General features: G+C 47.0%; 2 protein-coding genes across 4 annotated transcripts in view; both read right to left on the bottom strand.

The window, feature by feature from the left end:
- Positions 1-35: 35 nt before the first annotated feature.
- Positions 36-10219, bottom strand: LOC106588636 (uncharacterized). 2 transcript variants are annotated; one of them, XM_014177811.2, is made up of 17 exons: positions 10025-10219; positions 9589-9699; positions 8575-8736; positions 7435-7524; positions 7117-7256; positions 6678-6801; positions 6308-6418; positions 5972-6110; positions 5768-5853; positions 5551-5623; positions 5018-5129; positions 4751-4787; positions 3049-4545; positions 1250-2903; positions 878-1063; positions 571-742; positions 36-372 (listed from the first exon to the last, which is right to left on the bottom strand). In XM_014177811.2, the coding sequence occupies exons 1-17, from the start codon at positions 10034-10036 to the stop codon at positions 99-101; spliced, it is 4980 nt and encodes a 1659-aa protein (XP_014033286.1). In that variant the 5' UTR covers positions 10037-10219; the 3' UTR covers positions 36-98. The 2 variants fall into 2 exon arrangements, with proteins under 2 accessions (XP_014033286.1, XP_045565714.1); XM_045709758.1 differs by lacking the exons at positions 6678-6801; positions 7435-7524; positions 8575-8736; positions 9589-9699; positions 10025-10219 and having other exon boundaries at positions 7117-7196.
- Positions 10220-16278: 6059 nt separating this feature from the next.
- The window catches only part of LOC106588635 (AT-rich interactive domain-containing protein 1A), a 134838-nt gene continuing 124054 nt past the window's right edge, over positions 16279-27062 (bottom strand). For both annotated transcript variants that reach the window (XM_045709601.1, XM_045709602.1), the window contains exons 13-19: positions 24790-24919; positions 24390-24547; positions 23882-24146; positions 22899-22995; positions 21802-22642; positions 19865-19995; positions 16279-19594 (exon numbers count right to left, since the gene is read on the bottom strand). In XM_045709601.1, coding sequence (XP_045565557.1) covers positions 17723-19594; positions 19865-19995; positions 21802-22642; positions 22899-22995; positions 23882-24146; positions 24390-24547; positions 24790-24919 — 3494 coding nt within the window. In that variant the 3' untranslated portion in view covers positions 16279-17722. The remainder of the gene's footprint in view (positions 19595-19864; positions 19996-21801; positions 22643-22898; positions 22996-23881; positions 24147-24389; positions 24548-24789; positions 24920-27062) is intronic.

Below are 27062 nucleotides of genomic sequence, written 5' to 3'. Positions count from 1 at the left end.
AACCATATTAAAATCATGAACAAGTGACCAAATAATGTCATTGCAAAATTATTTTTATTAAGCCTAGATATTTAGAAAACGAGGTTTCTGCAGTTCCATTAGTTGAATGTTGTCACTGCTGTTCCTCTGGGGCTTGGGCTGGTGTGTTTGCTGGATGACATGAAGTCTGGAGAATCCCCCTGGAGGAGCTTACACATCAAATTCTCAGTGATCTCAGAGGCTGCTAGGGATGTGTTTGAGGTGGCTGCAGAGGGGCTTGGAGGCTCGCTGACGAGACTGTTGTTGCTCTTGACTGGACAAGCCAGCCGAGCCACCATCCCACTGCTTCTACTAGTGGTCCTGGAAATATCCAAGTCCATGGAGCTGACCACCCTTTTTTAGAGAATAAGGGAAGAAAAATATCTAACTTTATTAGTCCATTTTGCAAAAGATATTCAAAAATGTATCTGAAACCACCAGCCCTTCAGTTGTAATTTCAGTTCCCACATTTTTTTTCCATTGCCCTGCCCTGGATTTGAACCAGCGACTCTCCAGCGCTACTGGTCTGCCTCTAACCTCTGGGCTACTTACCTCTTGGCAGCCTGAAGAGTACGTAGAGGTCGGATTCTCCTCCTGCTGTCCTCTTGGCCAGGCTTATTATCCCTCTGGCTTTTAGTGAGGGTGGGGCGAGGAGGTGGCATTGGCACCAGTGTTCTGGTATTCGTACCCAACTTCACAGCAGAAGCTCTGCTTTCCTTTGTATCTGTGGAAAGAAAAATACATCAGGATTTCATTAAATAATATACAGTAGCCTATGGCATATTTTGCCACAAATTCTATCTAATATGAGGTGTGATGAATATCATACAGGATCAATAAAGGTATTCAGGACTCCTACCCGAGACTGCGTCAACTGGAACCTGAAAATCACTATCCAAAGACAAGGAGCTAATGATGGATTTGGTCATCAATGTACACAGCGTACTAATGAGCTCCTCCCGTTTCAGTTGGCTCCGTGGCGAGAGCTCGGAGGGAGACTCAGTAGTGAATCTCCTCTGGACCCCCTGTGGCCTATGTAGGTTCTCTGTGAGAGAAGAGATCATTAGTTTATCTACAATTAGGAAACATTACATAGTATTAATAGCGAAGGAGGCTGAATTATTTGTTTATTTGTGCATTTTATAATAAAAATAACAAGAATTAAAAAACGGAAGAAAAAATGTATATGTATTTTCTTAAAAAAATAGAGACATTTCTCTGTCGATCTTACCAGGATCCTTTCCTTGCTGGGGACTTGTAGAAGTAGACATTCCTTCTCCTAGTTCTGGGATGGACACCCGCTCACCCGTCAGCTTATACACAAACTTTTCCACAGTGTTTTGTAGCAGGTTCACGGAGGACCTGGACATTCTAGCCTTGATCTTGATAGGCCGCTGCTGGTTAACATCACTGATTCTGATTGGACCACAGTTTGTGACCGTTGCCCCAGAGACATGAGTGTGATGAGGAGGATGGCCCCCCTCAGTCACACGTTTAAACATGGTGTCAGAGATAGTCGTGGACATGCAGTCAACTGCCCAGGTGCTGCATGCCTCATCGCCTGTTCCATGACTCTTAAGTGTCTGCAGAATCTCCATGAAAGCACATTCTACCTCCAGGCAGCTCTCCGCCATCTTCTGCGCTAAGTGCTCTGTGGGCTTGTGAAATGATCCCCCTTTGGTGACAAAACTCCTCAGCTTGGTCACAACCATCTCCAGAACCTCCCTGTAGACGTTGTGAATGTTTGACCCACACGAGGTGGCCTGCTGGCTGAGCTCTGGATGGCTGACGGTCATGGCTCTGACAAAGTCCCGAAGGCTAGACATCGAGCAAGTGGTCTTGCTGCTACCTGAGGCCTCTTTAAGCTTCTCAACCACATTGGAGCTGATGTCCATGGCCACAGCCGAAGCCACAGCTCGGCTCCCCAAGTTGGTCATCGAGATGCTCTTAGCCAGGGTGCTTGACGATGACCATCTCTTCTTGGGCACGAAGCAAGACTCGGACCTCAACAGATTGATGGACAGATATCCGATGATATCGCTGATGGGTTCAACTGTAGCCTCCTGCAACTTCGTCTTGAAGCGGTCGTCAGTATGTAGCGCATGTGTTTGGGTAGGTGCCACCTGTAGATCTCCAGTAGTGACCATCTTGTGGTCGAGCTTCTCAAGCAGGACCTGGATGACATCACAGAGCAGCAAGCTTTCTTTGGCCTGTCTGCTGTGGCCGTTAGTCTGACCCAGCCACCCATGGCGTCTATGGATGGTCTGCAGCACCCACCTGACTACTCTCAGGGCCTTCGGATCAACTGACTTCAGTGATTTCCGATCAGCCCTCTTGGGGATGTAAAGCACAGGGATCTCGGAGTTGTCCTGAGGAGAGTATTGTGACAGAAGAGCTGGGCATGATCGCCTTCTTGGGGACAGTGGTTTCTGGCCACCCACGGACTCGTAAAGGTCATCGTCATGGTGCATCTTCTGCATGATAATGTTGATAATGCTGTTGGCATAGGGGATTAGCTCCCTGTCTGACAGATCCTTTTCATTGAGCAGCAGTGAGTTTTGAGACTTCAGGGTGCTGGCCTGGCCTCCTAGGAGCTTACCAGGTGGGTCAGATGGGCATTGGACATGGATCTCCTGATCGTGGGCGCCAGACATGCAGCACAGGGACTCACTGCTGGGGCTGGACCCTGGGGTGGCAGAAGAACTGCTTGGTCTGGCCTCAGGGATGGAGGAACTGCTTGCTCTGTCCACTGGAGTAGAGGTAAGACCTGGTCTAGATTCTGGGCTTGAGGCAATACACACCGTGGAGTCTGGGCTTGAGGTCATACTTGGCCTGTACTCTGAGAAGATGACCTTGTGGCCCTCCCCAGTCAGGACATCGATCACCTTGAATTGAATACACTTTATTTGATACACATGGATGCATCAGAACACATAAACCAAGCACTGATGGAACAAGTACAATACATGACGTCCATAGAATCAATAGAATAAACTATGCATAAAAACAAGGGACTGTACAATACATTACCTTGTCTAGGATCTCATCAACCTGGTCCGAGGACAGGGCAGCGCTCTTCAACAGGCTGGTCATGGGGAACATCGAAGGACCACCTTCATCATTGTCTGATGATGACTTAAATAGCTCAGGGCTTCTGTGGCTGTGTTCACTTTTCTCAGCCTGTGCATTCTCAACAGAATACTTTGCATCCATAGTTTCATTCCTTGCATCAATATTCTCATCCCTGAGTTCTACCTTGCATTCTATTTTCTCATCTCTGACTTCTATCTTGGACTCTCCAGCTGTTAGAATAAGCTCATAGCACCTGCTGTTATTCTCCGATATGGTATTGTCTTGTTCACCTGCGTTCATCTCAGCATTGGCTTCTTCTGTTTTAATGTCAATGTCCAACCTTTTAGTCAGCTTGACCTCTGTCTCAAAACTAGCCTTTACCTTTGTCTCTTGGGTGTCCCTCTTGTTAATCTCAACTATTTCCTTAATTTTGGTCTTGACCGTTACATCTGCAATAGTCTCCACTTCCTGAACTTCATTCTTGGCTGTTGTACCTGCAATAATTGGCACCTCTGTAATTTCAGTCCTTGCCATCACATCTGCAAGAGTATACTTTTCCATCAGTTCCACAACAGTGGCCACCTCCTTACTTGCAGTCTTGGGTATCATATCAGCAATAATCTCTACTTTCTTTATCTCCAGTTTAGCCATTGTATCTTCAATAGTCAGAAGTTCAGTCTTGGCTGTTGTGTCTGCAATAGTCGACACTTCTGTCTTTGCCACTCTATCTGCAACAGTCTCCACCTTCTTACCATTGTTCTCCACTCCCCTGACTCTCCTCCCACCACTACTATCTCTTGATGCAGCCTCAGTACTCTTGGAGACCCTCTCAGCCTTTTCCTTAGGACTCATGTTTCTCACCCTTCTTCCGTGCCTGTTGTTCCTCTCGTCCTCTAGTTTATCTACGGCTCCCCTTATCACCTCCTGAATAACGGCCTCGACCTTCACCAGCAGGTTGGTTCCTAAAGCCCCCAGACTGGTTCCTGAAGACCCCAAGCAGAGAGGACTTGTCTCTAAAGGCGAGGATTGGTTTTCAGAAGGGCTTGTGCTACTGGAGGCAGCCAGGTCCACTGAGAGAGATGCCTCTCCCTCAGTTTCTCTCTCAGACTCTCGATCAGCCTCTTCAGGAAAGCTCACGGTCAATGTCCCATGTCTGATGACACCGGTAGTAGTTTGGAACGGCATGATGGGAGGTGTAGGTGTATTGCTGGACAGCCCTATCTGAGGGGAGGAGGACTGCAGGCTAGTGCTGAAGGAGGATGTCTGGTAGTAGTCAGAGGAGGAGGGGCTGCTGTAGGTGGGTACGTCACTGCTGGGTATGTCACTGGAGCTGACGGAGCCTGTTAGGCGCTCATACTCGAAGGCCATGATGGCTGGGATGAGGATCCCGTTGACCTCCTCCACTACGGTCACCACCACACTGTGTATGATGGTGTGTAGGTCCTCAGTGGTGATCTATGTGGAGAGCATGGCATGAACAATCAATACACAAGATCCATTCAAACTTTGATCAGACTGGACCCATGCCACATTCAGACTGTATTTCCAGTAGACGTGAATGACAGTTATATTTGATGTTGATACCTAGATGTTCTCGTTTACTTGACTTAACAAGTGACTAATAATGCATGTGGCAGAATGAATATAAATCAAAACTCACAGTTCCTTTAAAATGCTCCTTCAGTAGCCTCTGTTCTCTGCGGTGGGAAACATACAAATTCACTGCAACAACACTATACATAGCCTTCCCATTTATAGTGAACAAAAGAAGAAATGGAAAAAAATGGACTGAACCACAGCTTTTACAGATAAAACTCACTGGACCATACATGTCAATTAATCTATCAATCAACTGCGGAATATCTATACAGCACATTCCACACATATAAAAGCAAATATTTACAAATGTTTGAAAGTGCAGACTTACATTTCAGACAGTTGCTGGGTGATGGACTGAAGGGAGCCAGCTTGTCCAATCAGACTGCTACAGGTCACCAAGGTGGAGGAGAGAGAGTCAACCATCCCTGGGCCCTCAGCACCTACAAGACATGAACAAAACACTCTTTATACCATACACATAAAGTATAGAATGAGTAAGTTAAAAGTCACCTAAGGCAAGAAATGATGATGATGGTTTTCACTCTATATTGAAGGTACAGTTAAAATATTGTTATAGATAAACTGTCATGTTATAAACAATTGGCCCCCCAAGTTTTATCATTGGAATGTGATACAAAACGAGGCAACGGTGTTCTTTAGGACCATGCGGACGCCTCCGAGCGGTCGGGTAGGCTGTTTGGAGTGTTTATCCGACCAGATAAAAAAAAGATGTCCCCCCCACTTCGAAAAACAAAAGTTGCACCCCTGAATCTCAGTGTGCTGTTTCATGGTAATGCTGATTTACTAAATCCTAAAACATTTTAAGCAGAACGATGAGAGGAATCCTAGCCTTCTACTTACAGAGGTTGTGGGCAGAGATGATGGACTTCTGATTCACTGCTTCGACCAAGTTTTGACACAGAGCCGAGAGTTTCTATAAACACAAATACAACTTTTCATAAGCAAGATGTTAACCACATACAAACACATCCAAATTACAGCCTATTCACTACGTAGTGCCCTAGTTTGGACCAGAAATAAATCACCTCCACTATAAGTGATAAATTAAGATTCTTACTGTCGTTACATCACATTTCTGTTCCACTGGAGAAGGTAAGGATTGATGATCAGAGGGGCTCGTTCTAATGGAGCCAACCAGGTCGACTGATGAGGGATAAAAACAAAGACTAAACATAAATTCCTTTACAAAGAGCGTATGTATTGCACCATACTTCAGGACGTGGCTGTCTGTTCAAAGCAAACATCAGTAGGAAAGTCTCACATGGGTTGTTGTCAGGATTTGATACCGATATCAGGATGTTGTCCATGCTCTCTGGGTTGTCTTGTGAATCTGTCTTGGTTGGAGAATGCCTCTCTTTCTTCTGGCCTTTGAGACGTCTCTTCTGTTGTCTCTCTCGTTTCTAGGAGCAAGTGATCAAAACAATATCATTTTAAGTTGCGATCCATGTATTTTGATTCTGTTGGTGAAGGCATTGATGCTTTTCCCACTGCATGCTCTTAGACCAGGGCTATCCTTAACCTGCCGTTTGAACTCGTAAGTGTAGTGTGACCACGACTAAGGAGAGTTAAAACATAAAATTAAAATCCAAAGCCATACCATTTTCTCTTTTTCCTGCTGGTTTGTGACCCATCGTTGCTCCAGCCTCATCTCTCTCTTCACCTCCTTGCTGACCTCCTGCAGCAATGCACGACCCTTAGCGTTCCACAACTAAGACCAGGGAGAGAGAGTTCTCAAGTCAGTGACTGAATATAAATGTATCCCCCAAAAAATGTTTATTTTATGTTACAAAATACTACAGTATATCAGAACTTTATTTCCCCTGTTCAGTGGAATATAGAGATGTATGTTAACTTTTATGTATTGCTTTCATTACTGATGTTGTGGCTCTATTTGAATGGCATTCTTTCCCCCTGCCATTCTAGTTGGCCTAATAACAGTAGCCCTCATGTTTGATTTGATGTCTTACCAGTTCCGACCTGCAGGTGAAGCTAGGGCAGCAGTCTAGATCTACCATGTTGCCCCCCATAGCAATACTGGGCAGTCTAGCAAGATAACAGTCCTCCTCCAGCCCATACTTGGAAGGGAACCTTCTAAAGGGGTTTTTCACACATCAAAGCACTGTGTAAGTAAGTGTTTTTCTCCATGTGCATCCACATTCACCATAGCTCCCATAACAAATCAATAAAGAGAACTTCCATGGGGCATTTTTCCTTGCTACTTTTTTGGTATTATAAGACACACATACCATACTTGTTTTGCACTTAATTTCTTTATCTTAATCATATTTTTCTCATCAGGTACTATGCCGGCATCTTTCATGTTTTGTGTCTATACAGTAACAGTATCCCTTTCCCAGGTCCCTTAGTAGCCTGTCAGCCAACCTGTCTGTGCCCTCTCTGTCTCACCTGGCCCTGTTGGACTGCTGTCTCTTCCTGAAGAGGCTCCTTCCCCTGTGCAGTAACCACTCTGTGACATCAGATAGAGTCACGTGTTCAGGGATCTGACCCTGCTGCTGGAGGGTCAGGAACTTACGCACTGACTCTTTCTGGAATTACAGAGAAAAACATTTAAACATATAACTTGCGCAACAATTCTTCTAAAACCGTGGAGGGAAGGATCATGTCACTGAAATTGCAGTCGATGACGACATGGCTAGAATGTGTCTCTTTCTCTCGCTCTCTCTCCCTTTCAAAGCCCTGGTATCTGAACTCGCCCAGACTCACCTGTTCGGTCCTGAATATCCGACCCCAGTCCAACTCCACATCCGCGAGGTGATCTCTATAGCGGTTCAACTCTTTGACTGAACAGATAATCTGAAGAATGGGAAATTGGGTGTCGAGACCATAGAATTAGACTACATACAGTACCAGTCAAAAGTTTGGACACACTTACTCATTCCAGGGTTTTTATTTTATTTTACACATTGTAGAATAATAGTGAAGACATCAAAACGATGAAATAACACATATAGAATCATGTAGTAACCAAAAAAGTGTTAAACAAATCAAAATATAATATTTGAGATTCTTCAAAGTAGCCTTGATGACAGCTTTGCACACTCTTGGAATTCTCTCAACCAGCTTCCTGAGGTAGTCACCTGAAATTGCAGCCCAAATAAATGCTTCACAGAGTTTAAGTAACAGACACATTTCAACATCAACTGTTCAGAGGACCAGGTGTGAATCAGGCCTTCATGGTCGAATTGCTGCAAAGAAACCACTACTAAAGGACACTAATAAGAAGAGACTTTCTTGGGCCAAGAAACACAAGCAATGGACATTAGACCGGTGGAAATCTGTCCTTTGGTCTGATGAGTCCAAATTTGAGATTTTTGGTTCCAACCGCCATGTCTTTGTGAGACGCAGAGTAGGTGAACAGATGATCTCTGCATGTGTGGTTCCCACTGTGAAGCATGGAGGAGGTGGTGTGATGGTGCTTTTCTGGTGACACCATCAGTGATTTATTTAGAATTCAAAGCACACTTAACCAGCATGGCTACCACAGCGTTCTGCAGCGGTATGCCATCACATCTGGTTTGAATTCCAAGAGTGTGCAAAGCTGTCATCAAGGCAAAGGGTGGCTACTTTGAAAAATCTAAAATATATTTTGATTTGTTAAACACTTTTTTGGTTACTACATGATTCCATATGTATTATTTCATAGTTTTTATGTCTTCACTATTATTCTACAATGTAGAAAATTGTACAAATAAAGAAAAACCCTTGAATGAGTAGGTGTGTCCAAACGTTTGACTGGTAGTGTACATGGTAGAGACATGGAAAACTCTTATCACACCAAACATTATGATACAGTTAATTTAGGAATCAACAGGGCTTATTGTAAAAGGCTGAAAGCTCACTAACTTTCTCATCCTTGGTGATGAAGCCCAGGTTAAGGAGGCGTTGGTGGATGTCTTTGCGGTGGAGGTACTTCCTGAGGTTGGGGTCATGGAGGCTGCTGTACCCAGAGCTCAACAGGTAGCCGTTGGGGTCCGTCAGGTCAAAGTCACTCTTCGGCTGGAACAACTGAAATGATAAGTGATTAGTTTCTCTGACCTTTGTCCCAGTCAAGTGGAATTGGAGCGATCTCATCAATCATAGTAGGCTATTTCAGGAGTCTAAGCATTGGTTGTAAAACATGTAGATGCACAGGAAATTATAGCTTGAACCCTTTACAATTTTCAAAGTTATTTTAACAATAGATATAGTGCTGCTTACCCTGGTGCTTAGTGGTGCTAACAGTAGTGCTTAGTGGTGCTAACAGTGGTGCTTACCCTAGTGCTTAGTGCTGCTTACCCTGTTGCTTAGTGGTGCTTACCCTGGTGCTTAGTGGTGCTAACAGTAGCTTAGTGGTGCTAACAGTAGTGCTTACCCTGGTGCTTAGTGCTGCTTACCCTGTTGCTTAGTGCTGCTAACAGTAGTGCTTAGTGGTGCTAACAGTAGTGCTTAGTGCTGCTAACAGTAGTGCTTAGTGGTGCTTACCCTGTTGCTTAGTGGTGCTAACAGTAGTGCTTAGTGGTGCTAACAGTAGTGCTTAGTGCTGCTTACCCTGGTGCTTAGTGGTGCTAACAGTAGTGCTTAGTGGTGCTAACAGTAGTGCTTAGTGCTGCTTACCCTGGTGCTTAGTGGTGCTAACAGTAGTGCTTAGTGCTGCTTACCCTGGTGCTTAGTGGTGCTAACAGTAGTGCTTAATGCTGCTTACCCTGGTGCTTAGTGCTGCTAACAGTAGTGCTTAGTGGTGCTAACAGTAGTGCTTAGTGCTGCTAACAGTAGTGCTTAGTGGTGCTTATCCTGGTGCTTAGTGGTGCTAACAGTAGTGCTTACTGCTGCTTACCCTGGTGCTTAGTGGTGCTAACAGAAGTGCTTAGTGCTGCTTACCCTCTCACAGAGCCGGGTTGTGTGGTAGACATTGGACACCCCAGAAACAACAGGGATCTTTCCTCGGATGGGCAGGTCCAGAGGGTGAGGGGTGGTCTGCTTACCAGCACCCTGTAGTGGATACCAAACCACTCAATCAATAATGTAGCATATAGGATAAGAAGGCAGCTGACCATAAAGACAATGTTTTTCTTTACTGGGGTTTCATTTGAAATGTGGGCCTAATAGGCTACTGTACATCCAAACTCAAAACTTATTTTATGGATGAAACTAAACACACAGTATAAATGAAACTAAAGACATTGTACAAATGCCATGGTCTCATCTGACCTAATTAGAAATCATAAAGTGACAACAACAAAAAAGCTGTTGAATATTGAAGAAATAGCTATAGCAGCTGAAATATAACTGTCTTTATAGAAAATAGCCTACATACCATATGTTCCATACTGATCAAATTCAAATTCTCATTCTGATGAAGAAAACTGGATAATTTCCAGTGTCATTATTCTATGAAATTAAAAAATGTTAGGGTATAAAATTAAGACAGTACAAGAATCTGAGTTGCAATTCTAGAACCCGCATCATCACCTGGTACGCCATAAACCCGAAATATGACGTCACAGTAGAACTGGTTGGGCTCGTTGGACGTAGCAGCCGACAGTGCAGGCTGTTATATAAAAATCTTCCCACAGGCGTCTGCCGACAAAACTGATCTACAAAGAACCTTGCATCATAAAATAACTAGTCGTTATTACTTGCACATCTGTCAGTCAGTCACAATTTACCCATGATACAGGTTTTGATCCCTCTTGAACACGGCCGTTCTGTTGTTTGAGCGGAACTGCCACCAAATGGTCGCTAGAGGGTGTTACATGCTAAACAACTAGCTAGCTATTTCCCTAATGCATAATAATGTACTGGTTTTCACGTTGACAGCAGCGTGTACAATTACTACTCCCGTTAGCCCAGGGCTAAGCGCTTGTTCACACTCTAAAGGGGGCTAGCACCAACCTTATCCCAGGGCTAGCACCAACCTTAGCCCAGGGCTAGCAGGCCCTGCTCCAGGGCTAGCACCAACCTTAGCCCAGGGCTAGCAGGTCCTGCTCCAGTGCTTAATTTGTATCCGGGGGGCTCTGAGGTACCGGGACATTGAGAGAAAGAAAGTGTCAAACACAACGTGGCAGCGCAGCAGACAGAGTGAAGTCAAGTAGCCTACTGTCTGTTGTGGTGAAACTGACAGCACTCTCCAAGGTGTTGACTAATTCAAAGCGTTTTAGGCGCCTCTGCAGTATGCCTAGATATGACTATAGCTGCGGGGCTTACAAGTCCGAATTTCTTACAGCCTCATTTTCTAGACATCAATGTACAGCAACGTTTTTAGATGACACTGGAGTCAGAACACCCGCCATATGCACACATAGTCAACTGTGGGGTTTACAAGATCCGAATTTCATATAACATTTTAAAGACATCAATGTAGCAGTAGAACAAATATCAATATCGGTATATATAACTTCAATTAAAATGTATTACTGTAGACTACAGTGGAACACACACATGAGAATATATAGGCCTCCTGACTATGTGACAATATGAAGAACATGGTCAGATTACCTTCACAGTACAGAACAAGTTTGTAAAGGAAAGTCCTACCTTAGTTTTCAAAACCTCCTACAATGACTCTCCCCATGTCATGTGCATTCAACTCCTGAGAGTCAATGTCTTGCTCAAAGCCATGTGCTGTTCTGAAGACTGGCTGTAGTGTCTATTTGTTTCATTTTGAGGGTTAACTATAACCTGGGTGTCCTCTTTAGCCTCGTCTACAAGGCTTGCTGCCACCAAATGCACATTGGTTCGGGCATGTTAAAAACAATTCTGAGGGCTCTTTGAAGTTTTTGTTTTTACGTCTGAGGCAAAGGATGTTAATTTACTGTACAACCCACCCACTCTTTTGCTATCTGAATCCCTCCTGGCGTTTCTAGACCCAAACTCCCTACCCTTTTGCATGTTGTACAGCCCAATTTATTTATTCTGCATGACAAACCAGGGGTTATACGTTTGCTGGTTCTTGAACTGCAAATTGCACCTGCTCCAAGCTCCCTGTCGCCCTCTCCCGCTGAGTCTGACTCGCTAGTAGGCCTACTGGTGGAGGTGCCGGTGGTGATGCTGAACTGGCGGGATTAGCAGCGCTGCTAATTAAGGCATCCCCATCAGGAACAGTTTGCCCATCACTCATCTCCTCCGGCACTAATGTAACAGTAGTCTTCTTGCGTTGTGTACAGTCAATCATCGACACGAACTCCAACTTGTAACACCAGTCATGGAGCTTTATTCTGATAGGAACAGCACAAAATTGCACGTCATGCAATGCACGGCTGACCATCCAACTCTGCACTCACGCACGCTGGTTTGGTGCTCGTTCACTGGGACGATTCTAACGGAAACATCCTCCCTCGTAAGCAAGCTACGCAAACCAGCTAATAAGATGCCATGTTGAGTAGGTAAAGGCAAGACAAAACTAAAACCAAAAACCCATTGGCTTAACAATAAAGTGGCAAGGGGAATCACCAATATAACCCTGTTACACTAACAGTTCTCTGGCTCGTTCTGGGTTCGATTCACCATCTTTCTCTGGATTTTTGGACTTAAAATGTCATCATAGTCGATTGCCTTTTCTTATACATTTTTTATTTGGCTTTGCCACGATTCAAATTCAGTAGGGAGACGACTAGCCTGTGCTACCTAACATGATTACTTACTCTTCAATAGCTGACCAACACTACCAAGACCTGTGTCAAGATCAGTTACTTACACCACCGGCCCTCCCCATAACCTCTATGTACAAATAAGAGAGCAGGTCTGGAATCAGTGTGGCAGGATAGGATGATTACACAGAAGGATCACTACGCTTTTACATGATGGTCTTTCTGGGGTCCGGGAGAAATAACGAGGTGGCAACTTGATTTAACGCTGATCTCTTTTATTAGAATGTCTACAGTGCGAACAGGGAAACAATTCATTTATAACGCCGCGAGAGGTACCGGATCAGGGCAAATATGTGCCAGAACAAACAAAGTCAAATCTGAGAGGTGCCGGTGTTCCGTCAGAATCCGGCTCAAAGTAAACTCTGCCCTGCTCCCAGAAACATGGTGCCAAAACAGCCTGTGTGGAAACGTCAAGAACAACGCCTAGAATGCTCTGTCCAATCACACACTACTTACTTTACAAATGCTTGTGATGTCTGTAATAATGCGTTCGGCTAGTTATTTTGATAAGTAAATGTATACTATTTAATCCTTACAGCCTGCAAAAACATTGGTTGCTGTGCCTAACAAAAATGGTTGCTATGCAGCAAGCTAACGTCTTCTCACTTAGCCAACTGAAGCTACAAACTCTACAGCTGGAAACGCAGCAAACGCTCAATATTCTTCTGTTTTCATAGCTTTTTTATTAACAATTAATTGGCTATATCTATTATAATAATATTCTTGCATGATTTCGCCTGGATCAGAAAAGTTGATGTCTCGTTTGTGCACAGCATTCTCTGTAAAAGAGCAAGATCGAATTTCAAAAGTGAAACATTGTCTGCAAGGTCATTTCCCGCCAAGACAGAACTGCCAAAGGGGATGGAGTTGCAATATACTGCAGAGACAGCCTGCAGAGTTCTGTCATACTATCCAGGTCTGTGCCCAAACAGTTTGAGCTTCTACTTTTAAAAATCCACCTTTCCAGAAATAAGTCTCTCACTGTTGCCTTGTTACAGACCCCCCTCAGCCCCCAGCTGCGCACTGGACACCATATGTGAATTAATTGCCCCCCATTTATCTTGGAGTTTGTACTATTAGGTGACCTAAACTGGGATACGCTTAATAACACCCCGGCCATCCTACAATCTAAACTCAATCTCACACAAATTATCAAGGAACCTACCAGGTACAACCCTAAATCCGTAAACACGGGCACCCTCTTAGATATCATCCTGACCAACCTGCCCTCTAAATACACCTCTGCTGTCTTCAACCAGGATCTCAGCGATCACTGCCTCATTGCCTGCATCCGCAATGGGTCTGCGGTCAAACGACCACCGCTCATCACTGTCAAACGCTCCTTAAATCACTACAGCGAGCAGGCCTTTCTAATCGACCTGGCCCAGGTATCCTGGAAGGATATTGACCTCATTCCGTCAGTAGAGGATGCTTGGCTATTCTTTAAAAGTGCTTTCCTCACCATCTAAAATAAGCATGCCCCATTCAAAAAAATTAGAACCAGGAACAGATAAAGCCCTTTATTCACTCCAGACCTGACTGTCCTTGATCAGCACAAAAATATCCTGCACTAGCATCTAATAGCCCCCGCGATATGCAACTTTTCAGGGAAGTTAGGAATCAATATACACAGGCAGTTAGGAAAGCAAAGGCTAGCTTTTTCAAACAGAAATTTGCATCCTGTAGTACAAACTCCCAAAAGTTCTGGGACACTGTAAAGTCCATGGAGAATAAGAGCACCTTCTCCCAGCTGCCCACTGCACTGAGGCTAGGAAACACTGTCACCACCAATAAATCCACGATGATTGAGAATTTCAATAAGCATTTTTCTACGGCTGGCCATGCTTTCCACCTGGCTACCCCTACCCCGGTCCACAGCCCTGCACCCCCAACAGTAACTTGCCCAAGCCTCCCCAATTTCTCCTTCACCCAAATCCAGAAAGCGGATGTTCTGAAAGAGCTGCAAAATCTGGACCCCTACAAATCAGCTGGGCTAGACAATCTGGACCCTCTCTCTCTAAAATGATCCGCCGCACTTGTTGCAACCCCTATTACTAGCCTGTTCAACCTCTCTTTCGTATCGTCTGAGATCCCCAAAGATTGTAAAGCTGCCGCGGTCATCCCCCTCTTCAAAGGGGAGACACTCTAGACCCAAACTGTTACAGACCTATATCTATCCTACCCTGCCTTTCTAAGGTCTTCGAAAGCCAAGTTAACAAACAGATCACCGACCATTTCGAATCCCACTGTACCTTCTCCGCTATGCAATCTGGTTTCCGAGCTGGTCATGGGTGCACCTTAGCCACGCTCAAGGTCCTAAACGATATCATAACCGCCATCGACAAAAGACAATACTGTGCAGCCGTATTCATCGAGCTGGCCAAGGCTTTAGACTCTGTCCATCACCGCATTCTTATCGGCAGAATCAACAGCCTTGGTTTCTCAAATGACTGCCTCGCCTGGTTCACCAACTACTTCTCAGATAGACTTCAGTGTGTCAAATTGGAGGGCCTGTTGTCCGGACCTCTGGCAGTCTCCATGGCGGTGCCACAGGGTTCAATCCTCGGGCCGACTCTTTTCTCTGTTTACATCAATGATGTCGCTCTTGCGGCATGTGATTCTCTGATCCACCTCTACGCAGATGACACCATTCTGTATACCTCTGGCCCTTCTTTGGATACTGTGTTAACTAACCTCCTGACGAGCTTCAATGCCATATAACTCTCCTTCCGTGGCCTCCAACTGCTCTTAAATGCAAGTAAAACTAAATGCATGCTCTTCAACCAATCGCTGCCCGCACCTGCCCGCCTGCCTGAGCATTTCTGGTATGCGGTTGTGAGGCCGTTTGGACGTACTGCCAAATTCTCTAAAACAACGTTGGAGGTGGCTTATGGTAGAATCATGAACATTCAATACTCTGGCAACAGCTCTGGTGGACATTCCTGCAGTCAGCATGTCAATTGCACGCTCCCTCAAAACTTGAGACGTCTGAGACATTGTGCTGTGTGACAAAACTGCACATTTTAGAGCGTTCTTTTATTATCCCCAGCACAAACTGCACCCATGTAATTATCATGCTGTTTAATCAGCTTCTTGATATGGATGTATTATCTAAGGAGAAATGCTCACTAACAGGGATGTAAACAAGTGTGTACACAGAATGAGAGAAATAAGCTTTTTGTGCATATGGAACATTTCTGGGATCTTTTTTTTCAGCTCATGAAACATGGGACCAACACTTTACATGTTGTTTATATTTGTGTTCAGTGTACAAATGAACATGACACTTGAGGCTCTGTGTGATATGTGGAAACATTTTTATTTCAACATTATAAAGAACTTTTAAACAATGGCAACACTGCCATGTTGCACTAAGCCCCGCTGTTGGAAAAACCATGAGTGTCCTACTTCCGGCTGTCGCAGATGCACCTCCCTCGACTTCACTACTCGACTTTCATCTTGCCTTACCACTCAAAAACGAGCCCAATATCTCCGGTGCTGCTTGTGGCAAAACCAACATTTAAGCAATGCATGCTCTATGGTACTCAAACCTGAATTAGCCAGATTTGAGGTAGCTAACAAAGCCTTCGAGTTGAAGGCATATAACACTTACAGTATGTACAGTTGTATGCTCAATATCATAACACTGTCAGCCACCTCTAGGAGAATATGTCCTATACATGTAGTAGAAATCAGTTGCATTGTAAGAATATATGTATCGACTTGACTACACCCAAAAGACGTGTGGCACATTGTAGCAAAACATTGAGCAACCAAAACGAGTGTTTCAGTTCAGCTCGTACCTGCCTGGTTTCAGCCCGTTTGGTCCCTAGTGACTACACCCGTGGTGTATGACTGCAGGTCCACCAATAACAGACGCATTCAAAAGCACATAATAAATAAATCCATCAAACGTCTTACGAAGATTTAATGTACATTTATTCTTAACACATGGAACATATAGTATAAAGATTTCATACTGAAGAAATTATATTCATTAAGCCAAAAAAAGGAAAAAAAATTGAATTTACATCAAGTCTTTAGCTACATCGTCTGAAATACAAATATGCAGAATCCATATCACTGGAAAAACAAAATTGAAACGGTTTATTTCTTCATCAGGGGTCTTGCTTTGTTGTTTATGTAGATGAAATGGAACCGTAGCAGACATGGTTTCAGTCAAGTTAGACTCAGGGGTACTGGAGACAAATTTAAACTTGATCTGTGTGTGTCGCAGGGGTGTGTGTGTGTGTGGGGGGGTCGGGGGGCATTGCGAGGGAGTCCCTGTAGCGAGAGACAGGCGGGTGGGTCGGGGGTGAGATGTCAAAAGGTTAGGTAATCCCATGGCGAAATCTCACTTGAGTGTAACCTTGAATTCATCGAAGATTAAAAATGGTGAAGCGCAACAGAAGGGTTAGAGAGAAAGGGAGAGGTGTAATGTACATCATATACACACTGCAGTCGGGACTGCCTCTAGAGCAGAGGAGCAGTCCCAAGAGGTGACTTCTTTTATAAGGGTCAAGTCATACAATCGAGGGACAGAGAAGAGGTCGGGGTGTTGTAAGGTTCACGATACTTTGGGGGGAAAGCCTTTTGTCATCTCTCTCAGTTTAACTAAAATCATTTTGAAAAACTACAGTTTTCTGCCAAGCCAGCGTATCTCAGTGTGAAACAGTATTATTACAGTATGTTTACAGTTGTTTTTAAGGTGTACAGTACAGAAGAAGAAAATCCTACAATCTACTGCACAGGCCTCCCCATTGAAGACGTGTCTGTCTGTCTGTTCACAGCTGGTAACCTGGGTCGTGTAGGGCTGAGTATATAGCATCCAAGTTACAGCAGTATACCAAACCAGTCCAGGAGTCTGTTTCACCATACATGAACTAAAAACAGTGTTTCCCCGTCCATGCCCGCCTTGCTCACCCCCCCTGCCAAACCCATGGGAGGAGAACGTGGGTATACACCCCAAACTCACTGGAAACGTGACAGCAATTTTGGTTACAGTTATGTTTTCTTTTATATTTTCATTAAAAAAGTTGTTTGCCGCAGGGCAGCTCCCTCCCTCCCTTCTTCCCGACTCTCCATCCATCCCAGGGTCCCATCTGATCGGTCTTATCACGTCAGTTTCTGTATTCCAGAATGTTTAACTCCACCGCTACTTCAGTAAATCCGTCCTTTAGTGAGAACCAGGGGGTAGAAAGGGTAGACAGTGGAATCCGAGGTGATTTTGCATAAATTAAAAAAAGGACAGTCAGTTTTGCTTTTAGTTCTCTCTTCCACTCACACTCAACAGACACACACAAAAAGAAAAGGGGGGGGAGAACGGGGCGGGGGAACAGAAAGCGAAGCTGAAGCCCCCACGGCTGTCATGACTGGCCAATCAGAAAGAGTACGTCACAGATCACATGGGACACCAGAGAGTTCATGAGTGGTGAGACAGAGATGTCCAGTAGGCGGGACTCGTACAGGGTGAACTCTGAGTGGTTCTCCTCCACCTTAGCCATGGCGTGCAGGGCGCGGGCCGCTCGCCGCATCATGTCCACGCTAGTGGGCTCAAAGTGCGCCCCCTGTAGGTGCATCATGGAACTCTGGCTCTGCTGGTACTGTGTGGCTGCTAGACTGTCCTCCAGGAAGCCCAGGAGGTTACCTACGCTGGCCTTCTGCACGGCGATGGCCCTGGCCGCCATGCTGTCTCCCTGGGCCAGGTTGGCTAGTAAGACCACAGACATCTCCCTGCAGACAGCCACCTTCCTCTCCCCGACCAGACGCACCAGCGTCCCGTACAGCTTCTCCAGCCGGCTGAACGGCGGCGTGGCCAGGATAAGGTCCACGTTGTTGTCCTGGATGCTCAGTTTGCTGAGGGTCTCCAGTACCAGTCTCTGGGGGGATAGGGCCCCATGGGGCCCCAGCATGGGGAAAGGGTCCAGGGCCTCGGCCGAAGGACAAACAGCCCAATGAAGCAGGCCGTCCAGCAGGGGCAGACAGATGCTCTCTGGGTAGATGGACAAGTCCAACTGGCCGGAGATGTTAGCCAGAGTGACCAGGCAGTTCTCCCTGAGGACCTCCAGACAGTCCCACCACCACTCGTCCCTCTCACAGCTCACCCTCTCATCCTCCTCCTCCTCCTTCTCGTAGGTGACGGGGGCCTGTTTCCTCTCTGGGTGACGGTGGTGGAGCAGGACCAGACGGCCCAGCAGCAGCAGCAGCCCCGGGTGTTTGGACATCTCCAGGTCGTTGCCGGGGATGAAGGACAGCGAGCGGACGATGTTGGAGACGCAGACACAGCGGCGGGCCAGGGTGTCCTGCCAGTCCGACAGCGTGCTCAGTGGGGTCTCGTCCTTGCTGTGAGGCTCGTCCTCCAGGATGGTGAGGTTGCGGCGGCTCTGCTGCGCCTGGCGGATGGAGAACAGGAACTTCCCCCCATTCTCCTTCTGCTCCTCGGCTGCTCCTCGCACCGCCTCCTCCGTCACCGAGCCCGGCCGGGCCGACAGGACGTCGTCGATGGTGGCAGTGACCGGGGCGGGCGTGGTTGGGGTGGAGGTCTTGGTGGTCTGCTCCTCCTTGCCAGGCTTAGTAGTGTTCTCTGGGTCCTCCGACACCGTCGCCGGCACGGCGACCTTCTTTCTACTCTCGGTGGCTGATGGCAGCACCCGTTTCCGCTGCTTGAGGAGGTCGAACCGGCTCTCGAAGTGAGTCTGGATGTGTTCCGTGGTGTCCCCCCCGCCGATGCTCCAGTGGATTAGTCCGCTGTCAAAGCTCTGCCGCCGGCCTAGCTTACTGGAACGGCCCCCAGGGAAGGGATCTTTCTTACGCACCATCTTGATGGGCAGCTTGTCGAACTTACTGGCCTGTTTGGGTTTCTCTTGTAGGAGGCTGAGGTTCTGGGGGGCCGAGGAGGTGGAAGAAGTCTCTCCTCCTTCCCTCTCCTTCTCCTCCTCTGCTGTCGACTTCTCAGTCGTGGATTTCTCGTCTTCCTCCTCCTTTTTCACCTGGACCTGCTGCGACGAGGTGGTGGTGTCTGCGTTGCTTTTCCTCTCGTCCTCCTCTTCTTCTTCCTCGTCCTCCTCCATGTCCTCCTGCTCGGGCAGCTCTTCATCAGACCAGTCTTCGTCGGCAGCATGCGGGTCGATGAGCGTCCGCTGGCCAGGGTCTCCCACCTCATACTCCTTCAGGATGCCGAAGATCTGGATGAGGCAGCGTCTGAAATACTCCACTACCAGCTCCAGGAACCCAGGCAGCTGAGAGGAGACAGGACAGCATGTAGTTAGACATCCACATCAACGTCAAATGAATCACGCATGGATTCTTTATACAGAGATGTGATCAAGACAACCTAGAAAATCTGAACAGAGGATAATGTCAGACAATACATACTGACATTTTGAAGTTTTATTACAATGCTTCTTAGAGAAGATTACTGTATCATCTGGTAAGATACCGACTTCATAATGTAATATTTTAAAATGTATTATGGGTGTTTCATCAATCTAACGCCTGTTGGAACTCACCTGGCAGAGGTTGAAAGTAGAAATGCTGTTGTCATCGTAGAGTAGAATATTAATGGTGTCCAAGGCCCACGTGCTCTCTGCTAGTAAGCCTGACTTCAGTGACATCATCACTCTCCAGGCCTCTGGGGTGCCTGAGGGAACAGAAAATACAGCAGAGACTGATACAGGATGATGGTACTACTTCATTAGAATTACATCACTTGAAAATGACATATTTAGGAGCAATGTTCCCTCTGAGCTGCCGTGCAGAAGAAATTCCAGGCCGCTCAAAGGCGCAAGAGATTGAACTTCACTGAGTTCGCCCCATTAGTTTGCACTATATAGATACTTTTTTTTTCTGTGATCGAATCAACATTATATCAGTCCCTTTTCAATGCAACAAAACAAAACAAATCGAACTTCGCAAGGTTGAGTCTGTGATTTTGTTGTAGACAGAGCCAGAGTGCAACAAAGTAGAATTTGGATGGGAAGCCCATGGGTTTTTTTTCAATCACCCGCAATTGAATGAATGCGCTTTTTATATTTCAGATCAGAATATTTGTTGATATTCTTTGCTAGTTAGCAGTATAGATCAGCAATGGAGAGTTACTGCTTACTACATGAGTACAAAATGTGTAGGCTACATTTCAAGCTGTCATTGAAAAGCGATTCAGGTATAAAGTTTGTCTTAATTAAAGAGGCAGTGTAGTATTTTGAGACAGGCTTGATTATGCAAATAAGACAATAGGCAGAGTGGAAGCTTACATTGTTCAATGCTATGTATGGTAATAATAATTCATCATATTTTGTAGTGGTTTCTTGCATCATAAAATACAATACAATGCAATTCTCAGTCATCTATTTGGCCTATGGTGTTACAGACCAAGTAAAAAAATATGAATATCAAGCCCTTCATAATGTAAAAACCTTTTTAAAAAGTCTCATGTGATGTAGGTCTGCATTGAACACCACATATATGCTACTGTAGTCTATATCATAGAAATCAAAATCTATTTCCATGTGAAAATATTATGGGATTTGCTCCATTGGTTTTGTTGGACGGCCTACATTATGATCAAACAGCCACAGCCTACTGTCTAAAACTGGAAGGGCACAGCTTATTGGCTACTGTCTAAAACAGGAAGGGTACAGCTTATTGGCTACTGTCTAAAACTGGAAGGGCACAGCTTATTGGCTACTGTCTAAAACTGGAAGGGTACAGCCTATTGGCTACTGTCTAAAACTGGAAGGGTACAGCCTATTGGCTACTGTCTAAAACAGGAAGGGTACAGCCTATTGGCTACTGTCTAAAACAGGAAGGGTACAGCCTATTGGCTACTGTCTAAAACAGGAAGGGTACAGCCTATTGGCTACTGTCTAAAACAGGAAGGGTACAGCCTATTGGCTACTGTCTAAAACAGGAAGGGTACAGCCTATTGGCTACTGTCTAAAACAGGAAGGGTACAGCCTATTGGCTACTGTCTAAAACAGGAAGGGTACAGCCTATTGGCTACTGTCTAAAACTGGAAGGGTACAGCCTATTGGCTACTGTCTAAAACTGGAAGGGTACAGCCTATTGGCTACTGTCTAAAACTGGAAGGGTACAGCCTATTGGTTACTGTCTAAAACTGGAAGGGTACAGCCTATTGGCTACTGTCTAAAACTGGAAGGGTACAGCCTATTGGCTACTGTCTAAAACAGGAAGGGTACAGCCTCAGTGTTCACTGTAAACGAGCGCCAGAAGTTGGCCAAAATTCTAACAACGTTCAAGTTTCCTCTCACAATACCTAAAATGTTGTGAGTGTCCCAGAAATTTGAGGGAACATTGTTTAGGAGTATAATACTTATTTTAAAATAATTGTTTGTTTTTTAAGAAACAGTGTGGGTGACTGCTAAACATTGAATATCCTTAAAATGGCAAGTTTTGGGTGAAAACAAATCAGTCAACACTTTCATACCGATGTCTTTCATGGTGAGTCGTCCTCGGGGTTTGAGGATGGGTTGGGAGGCCTCCACCGACCCTGGGGGGAAGGCTATGTCCCGCCTGATGAGGGGGGGCTGCACAGGGGCCTGGCCTATGTGGGACGCGGGCACGGGGGGCCCCGCCTTCTGCATCTTGATGCCTGAGTGCATGTATGGAGACTTGGAGGGGGACGTCCGGCTTTCCATGGGGCGGGGCATGGGGGCAGGGCTGGACACCTGGGAAATATGGTTCTGGGAGCTCTGATAGCTGGACTGCAGGGGTCTGGACATGGGGGGACCCGAGCCCCCCGGCCCGTAGGGGGACTGTCTCTGGCTGGGGTGTCCAGGCCACTGGCCCTCATGGTTCATCCGCTGGTCAGCCCCTGGCATCATCTCCTCAGAGCGGTTCATGCCGTGGTAGCCCTGGGGGGGGCCCTGGCCAGGTCCTGGAGGCCCCTGGCGGTTGGGGTAGTTGGGGTAACCCATCTCATTGCGTCCCTGCCACATGGGGCCCTGGGGGCCGTCAGGGGCTGCCTGCATAGGGCTGCCCATCATCTGGGGAGGCATGGGGGACTGGGAGTTGGGGCCCCCGCTGGAGGGTGCCCGGTCTCGGCCGAAGGGGAAAGGGAACTGGCCCTGGGGGCCAGGTGGTCGGCGGTCAGAGCCGGGGTAGCCTGCGTTGTACTGATTGTACATGTCTTGTTGGCCCTGGGGGCCCCCGGAGGGCTGGGGCCCTGGCTGCTGCTGACCGCTGAAGGGGACATTGTACATCCCATCCCCCTCATGACGCTTCGCTGGGGGACCGTAGCCCCCGTCCACTGGAGGACGCTTGTAGTTCTGAACACATACAGACATATTGTTAGCATCTCAATATCAAACCAATGGATTATATATCCAGCATGTACATATTGATTATGGATTCAATACATTTCACTACGTTATTATATGCATTTTTTACATTCATATCGTATCAATACAACATCCCATATTCATTTCACTGAATAAGTTATACCGCTAAATGCAAGTGAACATTTACACGGCTTCTGAAGCAGATATGGGTACACAAAGAGAGCAGTGGACAACATGTTCTTACGGGTTGTTGCTGTGGAAACATTCCTGGCTGCTGATTGGGGTAGGGGCCACCAGGTGGCGCTCCTTGACCAGGATACTGATTACCATAGGAATCATGCCTGGAACACAACACACAAGGTTAACAAATTAACACTTTGGCAAATGAAATGCAGCAGAACTAAAATAAACTACACAGAAAACACAAAATCATAGAAAGCAAATGCTTGATTAGATAACATAAGGTCACACCAACATCAAAGCCTTCTTGAGAAAAGACAGTAGCGTATTTAACATGTATAAGATCCTGTATGTGATTTACCGTAATTTCCGGACTATTGAGCGCACCTGAATATAAGCCGAACCCACTGAATTGAAAAAAAAATATTATTTTGAACATAAATAAGCCGCACGTCTATAAGCCGCAGATGCCTAACGGTACGTTGAAACAAATTAACTTTACACAGGCTTTAACGAAACACGGCTTGTAACAAAAATAAATAGGCTTTAACGAAACACCGCTTGTAACAAAAAATTAAAAATTAGCAGTAAACAGTAGCCTACCAAGAAAGTCATTGCTCCAGACCAAGCTCCCGTGCAGCAGCTCTATTTCCTTTTCCAACAGCCAGATCAATCGCCTTCATGTTGAAAGCTGCATCATATGCATTTCTCCGTGTCTTTGCCATGATGAGGGTGACAAAATGACTACCGTAATCAGAATGATGGGAAGTTTGAGAGCACTCGATTTAATCTAAACAGTAAACAAAAAAGTTGTTTGACCTTAACCCGTTCGGCAATTTCATTGGTCTAATGAAAGCTTCATGCCGCCAAAAAACTGAGCACGTCACAGAATGTGTATTTTTTTTTTTTTTTTTTTTAAATGTATTTGAATGCGGGAAAAATCCATATATTAGCCGCGTCATTGTTTAAGCCGCGAGGTTCAAAGCGTGGGAAAAAAGTAGCGGCTTATAGTCCGGAAATTACGGTAGCCCAGTTTGAGGTACTGACCGTTGCTGCGGTGGGGGTCGGCTAGGGGAGTACATCCCCGAGTCGGCCCCTGAAGGCATCAGGTTGGGCTGGGGGGCCCCAGGACCCATACTGCCGTCAGGACCCATCCCTGGCTCCTGTCTCCTGTCATATCCAGGTCCGTAGGGGTACTGTTGTCTCGGACCCATCTGCATGTTGGGGCCCATGGGCCCTGGGGGGCCTCTGTTGAACTGCCCCTCCATACCACTGTTAGGGCCCGGCCCTGGAGTCATGAATTGCTCTCCAGCTGCAGAGAGTTAGGGTTGAACAATGTCTCAATGTCTATTGTATGGGACAAGTCTGTCTAGGCCACTTAGCAGATGGTTAGAGCCCAGCACAACCAACACTCTTGGTGTTGTTAGCACCACGCTCTTAACCAACTCAGCCACACATGATATACAACATACTCAGAGTCTTCGTACAGTATTGTTGAATCATTTTCCTTATTTCCAAATAACATCTCTAAAAGCCAGTTAGACCTATCGCTCACCTTTCCTCATGCCACCAAAGGGGTCCTTGTTGGATTCGTAGGGCCCCATGTTGCCCATCATCTCCGGACCGCCCATCCCAGGCTGGTAGCTGTTGGGGGTCATAGAGTTCCGTCTGGCAAATGCCGGGTCAACCCCGTCTGCAAACGGGTCCTGCAGCCTACAGGGAGGAGGGGAGAGAGGGAGGGAGGAGGAGGGGAGAAAAGGGAGGAGGGAAAGAGAGGCATTTAAAAAGAGAGAAAAACAGATTTAATTACCCAAAAAACAAACGAGCTAAATAACATGTTGAATTGTGTTGTTAGTTTGGTTCCCCTTGAATGGAGGGGAAGGGTAGGAGATTGTTGTCAGGTGTAGCAGAGAGAGGATGTTTTCAGACAGTAGTTGAGTGTGTGTCATAGGTACCTGACGGGCATGGGGGGCATCTGGCTGTGAGGGGTGGAGGCTGGGGTAGGGGGCTTCTGGTCTCCCCCCTCCGCCATGGAACTGCTGGTGGACTGGGGGGTCTGGGGGCCCTGCAGAGATCCAGACCCAGCTGCAACACACACACGGTCGAGATACGCACATTTTAGTCACACACACACACACGTCACAGCGCTGAATCCCACTGAACGCCCATGCACAGCTTCAGCTGTGTTATAGAAGAGACTCAGTGAGAGAAAGAGAGTCCAGCCATGTTAAGAGACTAAACCGTATCTCTCCCTCCCATGCTGCTGCTGTTGGCTAGCTCAAACCCTATTAACTCATTCCCGTGCTACACACACACACACACACACACACACCGGTGCTGAACACTTCAGCACATCTCAGCATGCCTTGCTGCTGGCATCACAAAGTCACCAGGAAACACTGAGGTAAAGTCAGACTGTCAGATTACCACATGGTCCAGTGTGTGTGTGTGGCTCTCGTCTTTTTGCCCAGCTCATGCCTTCTCACTATTAGCATGCCTGTCGGATGAGTCATGTGTTTCATTCATTTACACACACACACACACACACACACACACACACACACACACACACACACACACACACACACACACACACACACACACACACACACACACACACACACACACACACACACACGGTCATTGACAGGTCACAGTTATTCACATTTTCTCACACATTGCAGTGCAAACATCAATCTGCCTGCCCTCCCTCCCTCCCTCCTCCCTCCCTCCCTCCCTCCCTCCCTCCCTCCCTCCCTCCCTCCGTGCAGGGACTTCCCTCTACTACAGCTGAAGAGAGTGGGAGGAGGAGGAGGGGGGTGAAAGGGGGGAATCTCGGGAAAGGAGAAAAAAAAGACAGCAGGCCAGGGAGGAAAAAAATAAGCGTGTGACTTTACACACACACACACACACACACACAACCTCTTTTCCCATTCATCATTTTCTGGCTCAGCACAGAGCTCCAGGGAGGGGGGGGGGGGGGTTGCCTGTGAAGCCGTGGGCCAGGAACCAGACACCAGGCCCTGCAGTAGTAACAGCTAGTAATGGAGGGAATCAACAACCCCCCCTACCTGTCTTCTTACTATTGAGGGGCTGCCAGCAGACATACTCCCCATCAGAGAGATCTCCCCTGCACCCCTCCTCACCCCTCTCCTCCCAACTACCCACCCCTCTGGCATTGACTTCCCACCACACACACACAATCTCCCCTGCACCCCTCTCCCCCTTCCTCACCCCTCGTCCCTCTCCCCCAGCCTGGCACTTATTCCCCACCACAGAGGATCTCCCTGCACCCCCATAACCTCTCCCCATCCCTCCTGGCTCTGACTCCCTGCACCCCCATAACCTCTCCCATCCCTCCTGGTTCTGACTCCCTGCAACCCCATAACCTCTCCCCATCCCTCCTGGCTCTGACTCCCTGCACCCCCATAACCTCTCCCCATCCCTCCTGGTTCTGACTCCCTGCACCCCCATAACCTCTCCCCATCCCTCCTGGCTCTGACTCCCTGCACCCCCATAACCTCTCCCCACCCCATCCCTCCTAGCTCTGACTCCCTGCACCCCCATAACCTCTCCCATCCCTCCTGGCTCTGACTCCCTGCACCCCCATAACCTCTCCCCACCCCATCCCTCCTGGCTCTGACTCCCTGCACCCCCATAACCTCTCCCACCCCATCCCTCCTGGCTCTGACTCCCTGCACCCCCATAACCTCTCCCATCCCTCCTGGCTCTGACTCCCTGCACCCCCATAACCTCTCCCATCCCTCCTGGCTCTGACTCCCTGCACCCCCATAACCTCTCCCACCCCATCCCTCCTGGCTCTGACTCCCTGCACCCCCATAACCTCTCCCATCCCTCCTGGCTCTGACTCCCTGCACCCCCATAACCTCTCCCCACCCCATCCCTCCTGGCTCTGACTCCCTGCACCCCCATAACCTCTCCCATCCCTCCTAGCTCTGACTCACTGCACCCTGATATGACAGCCCATCCTTGGCTTGGCCAGAGCAGCAGAGCAGCAGAGCAGACTGTTGAGGAGCACGTGGCTGGCTCTGGCATCATGTGTTCATGGTGTGTCTGCCAGGCTGACAGTGATACCAAAAGACCAGCCTCTCCAGAACACAACACCCTCCTGAGGAGATATGCAGGGGGAGCAGATCACTGAGGACAGCCCCATTAACCTCCAGCATTAGACGATGAGGAACCATGGAACCAACACAGTCTGTCTGTC

This window comes from Salmo salar, chromosome ssa27 (assembly GCF_905237065.1).
Source record: "Salmo salar chromosome ssa27, Ssal_v3.1, whole genome shotgun sequence".
Taxonomy (NCBI): Eukaryota; Metazoa; Chordata; class Actinopteri; order Salmoniformes; family Salmonidae; genus Salmo; species Salmo salar.
This window is presented reverse-complemented; position numbering and strand designations above follow the sequence as displayed.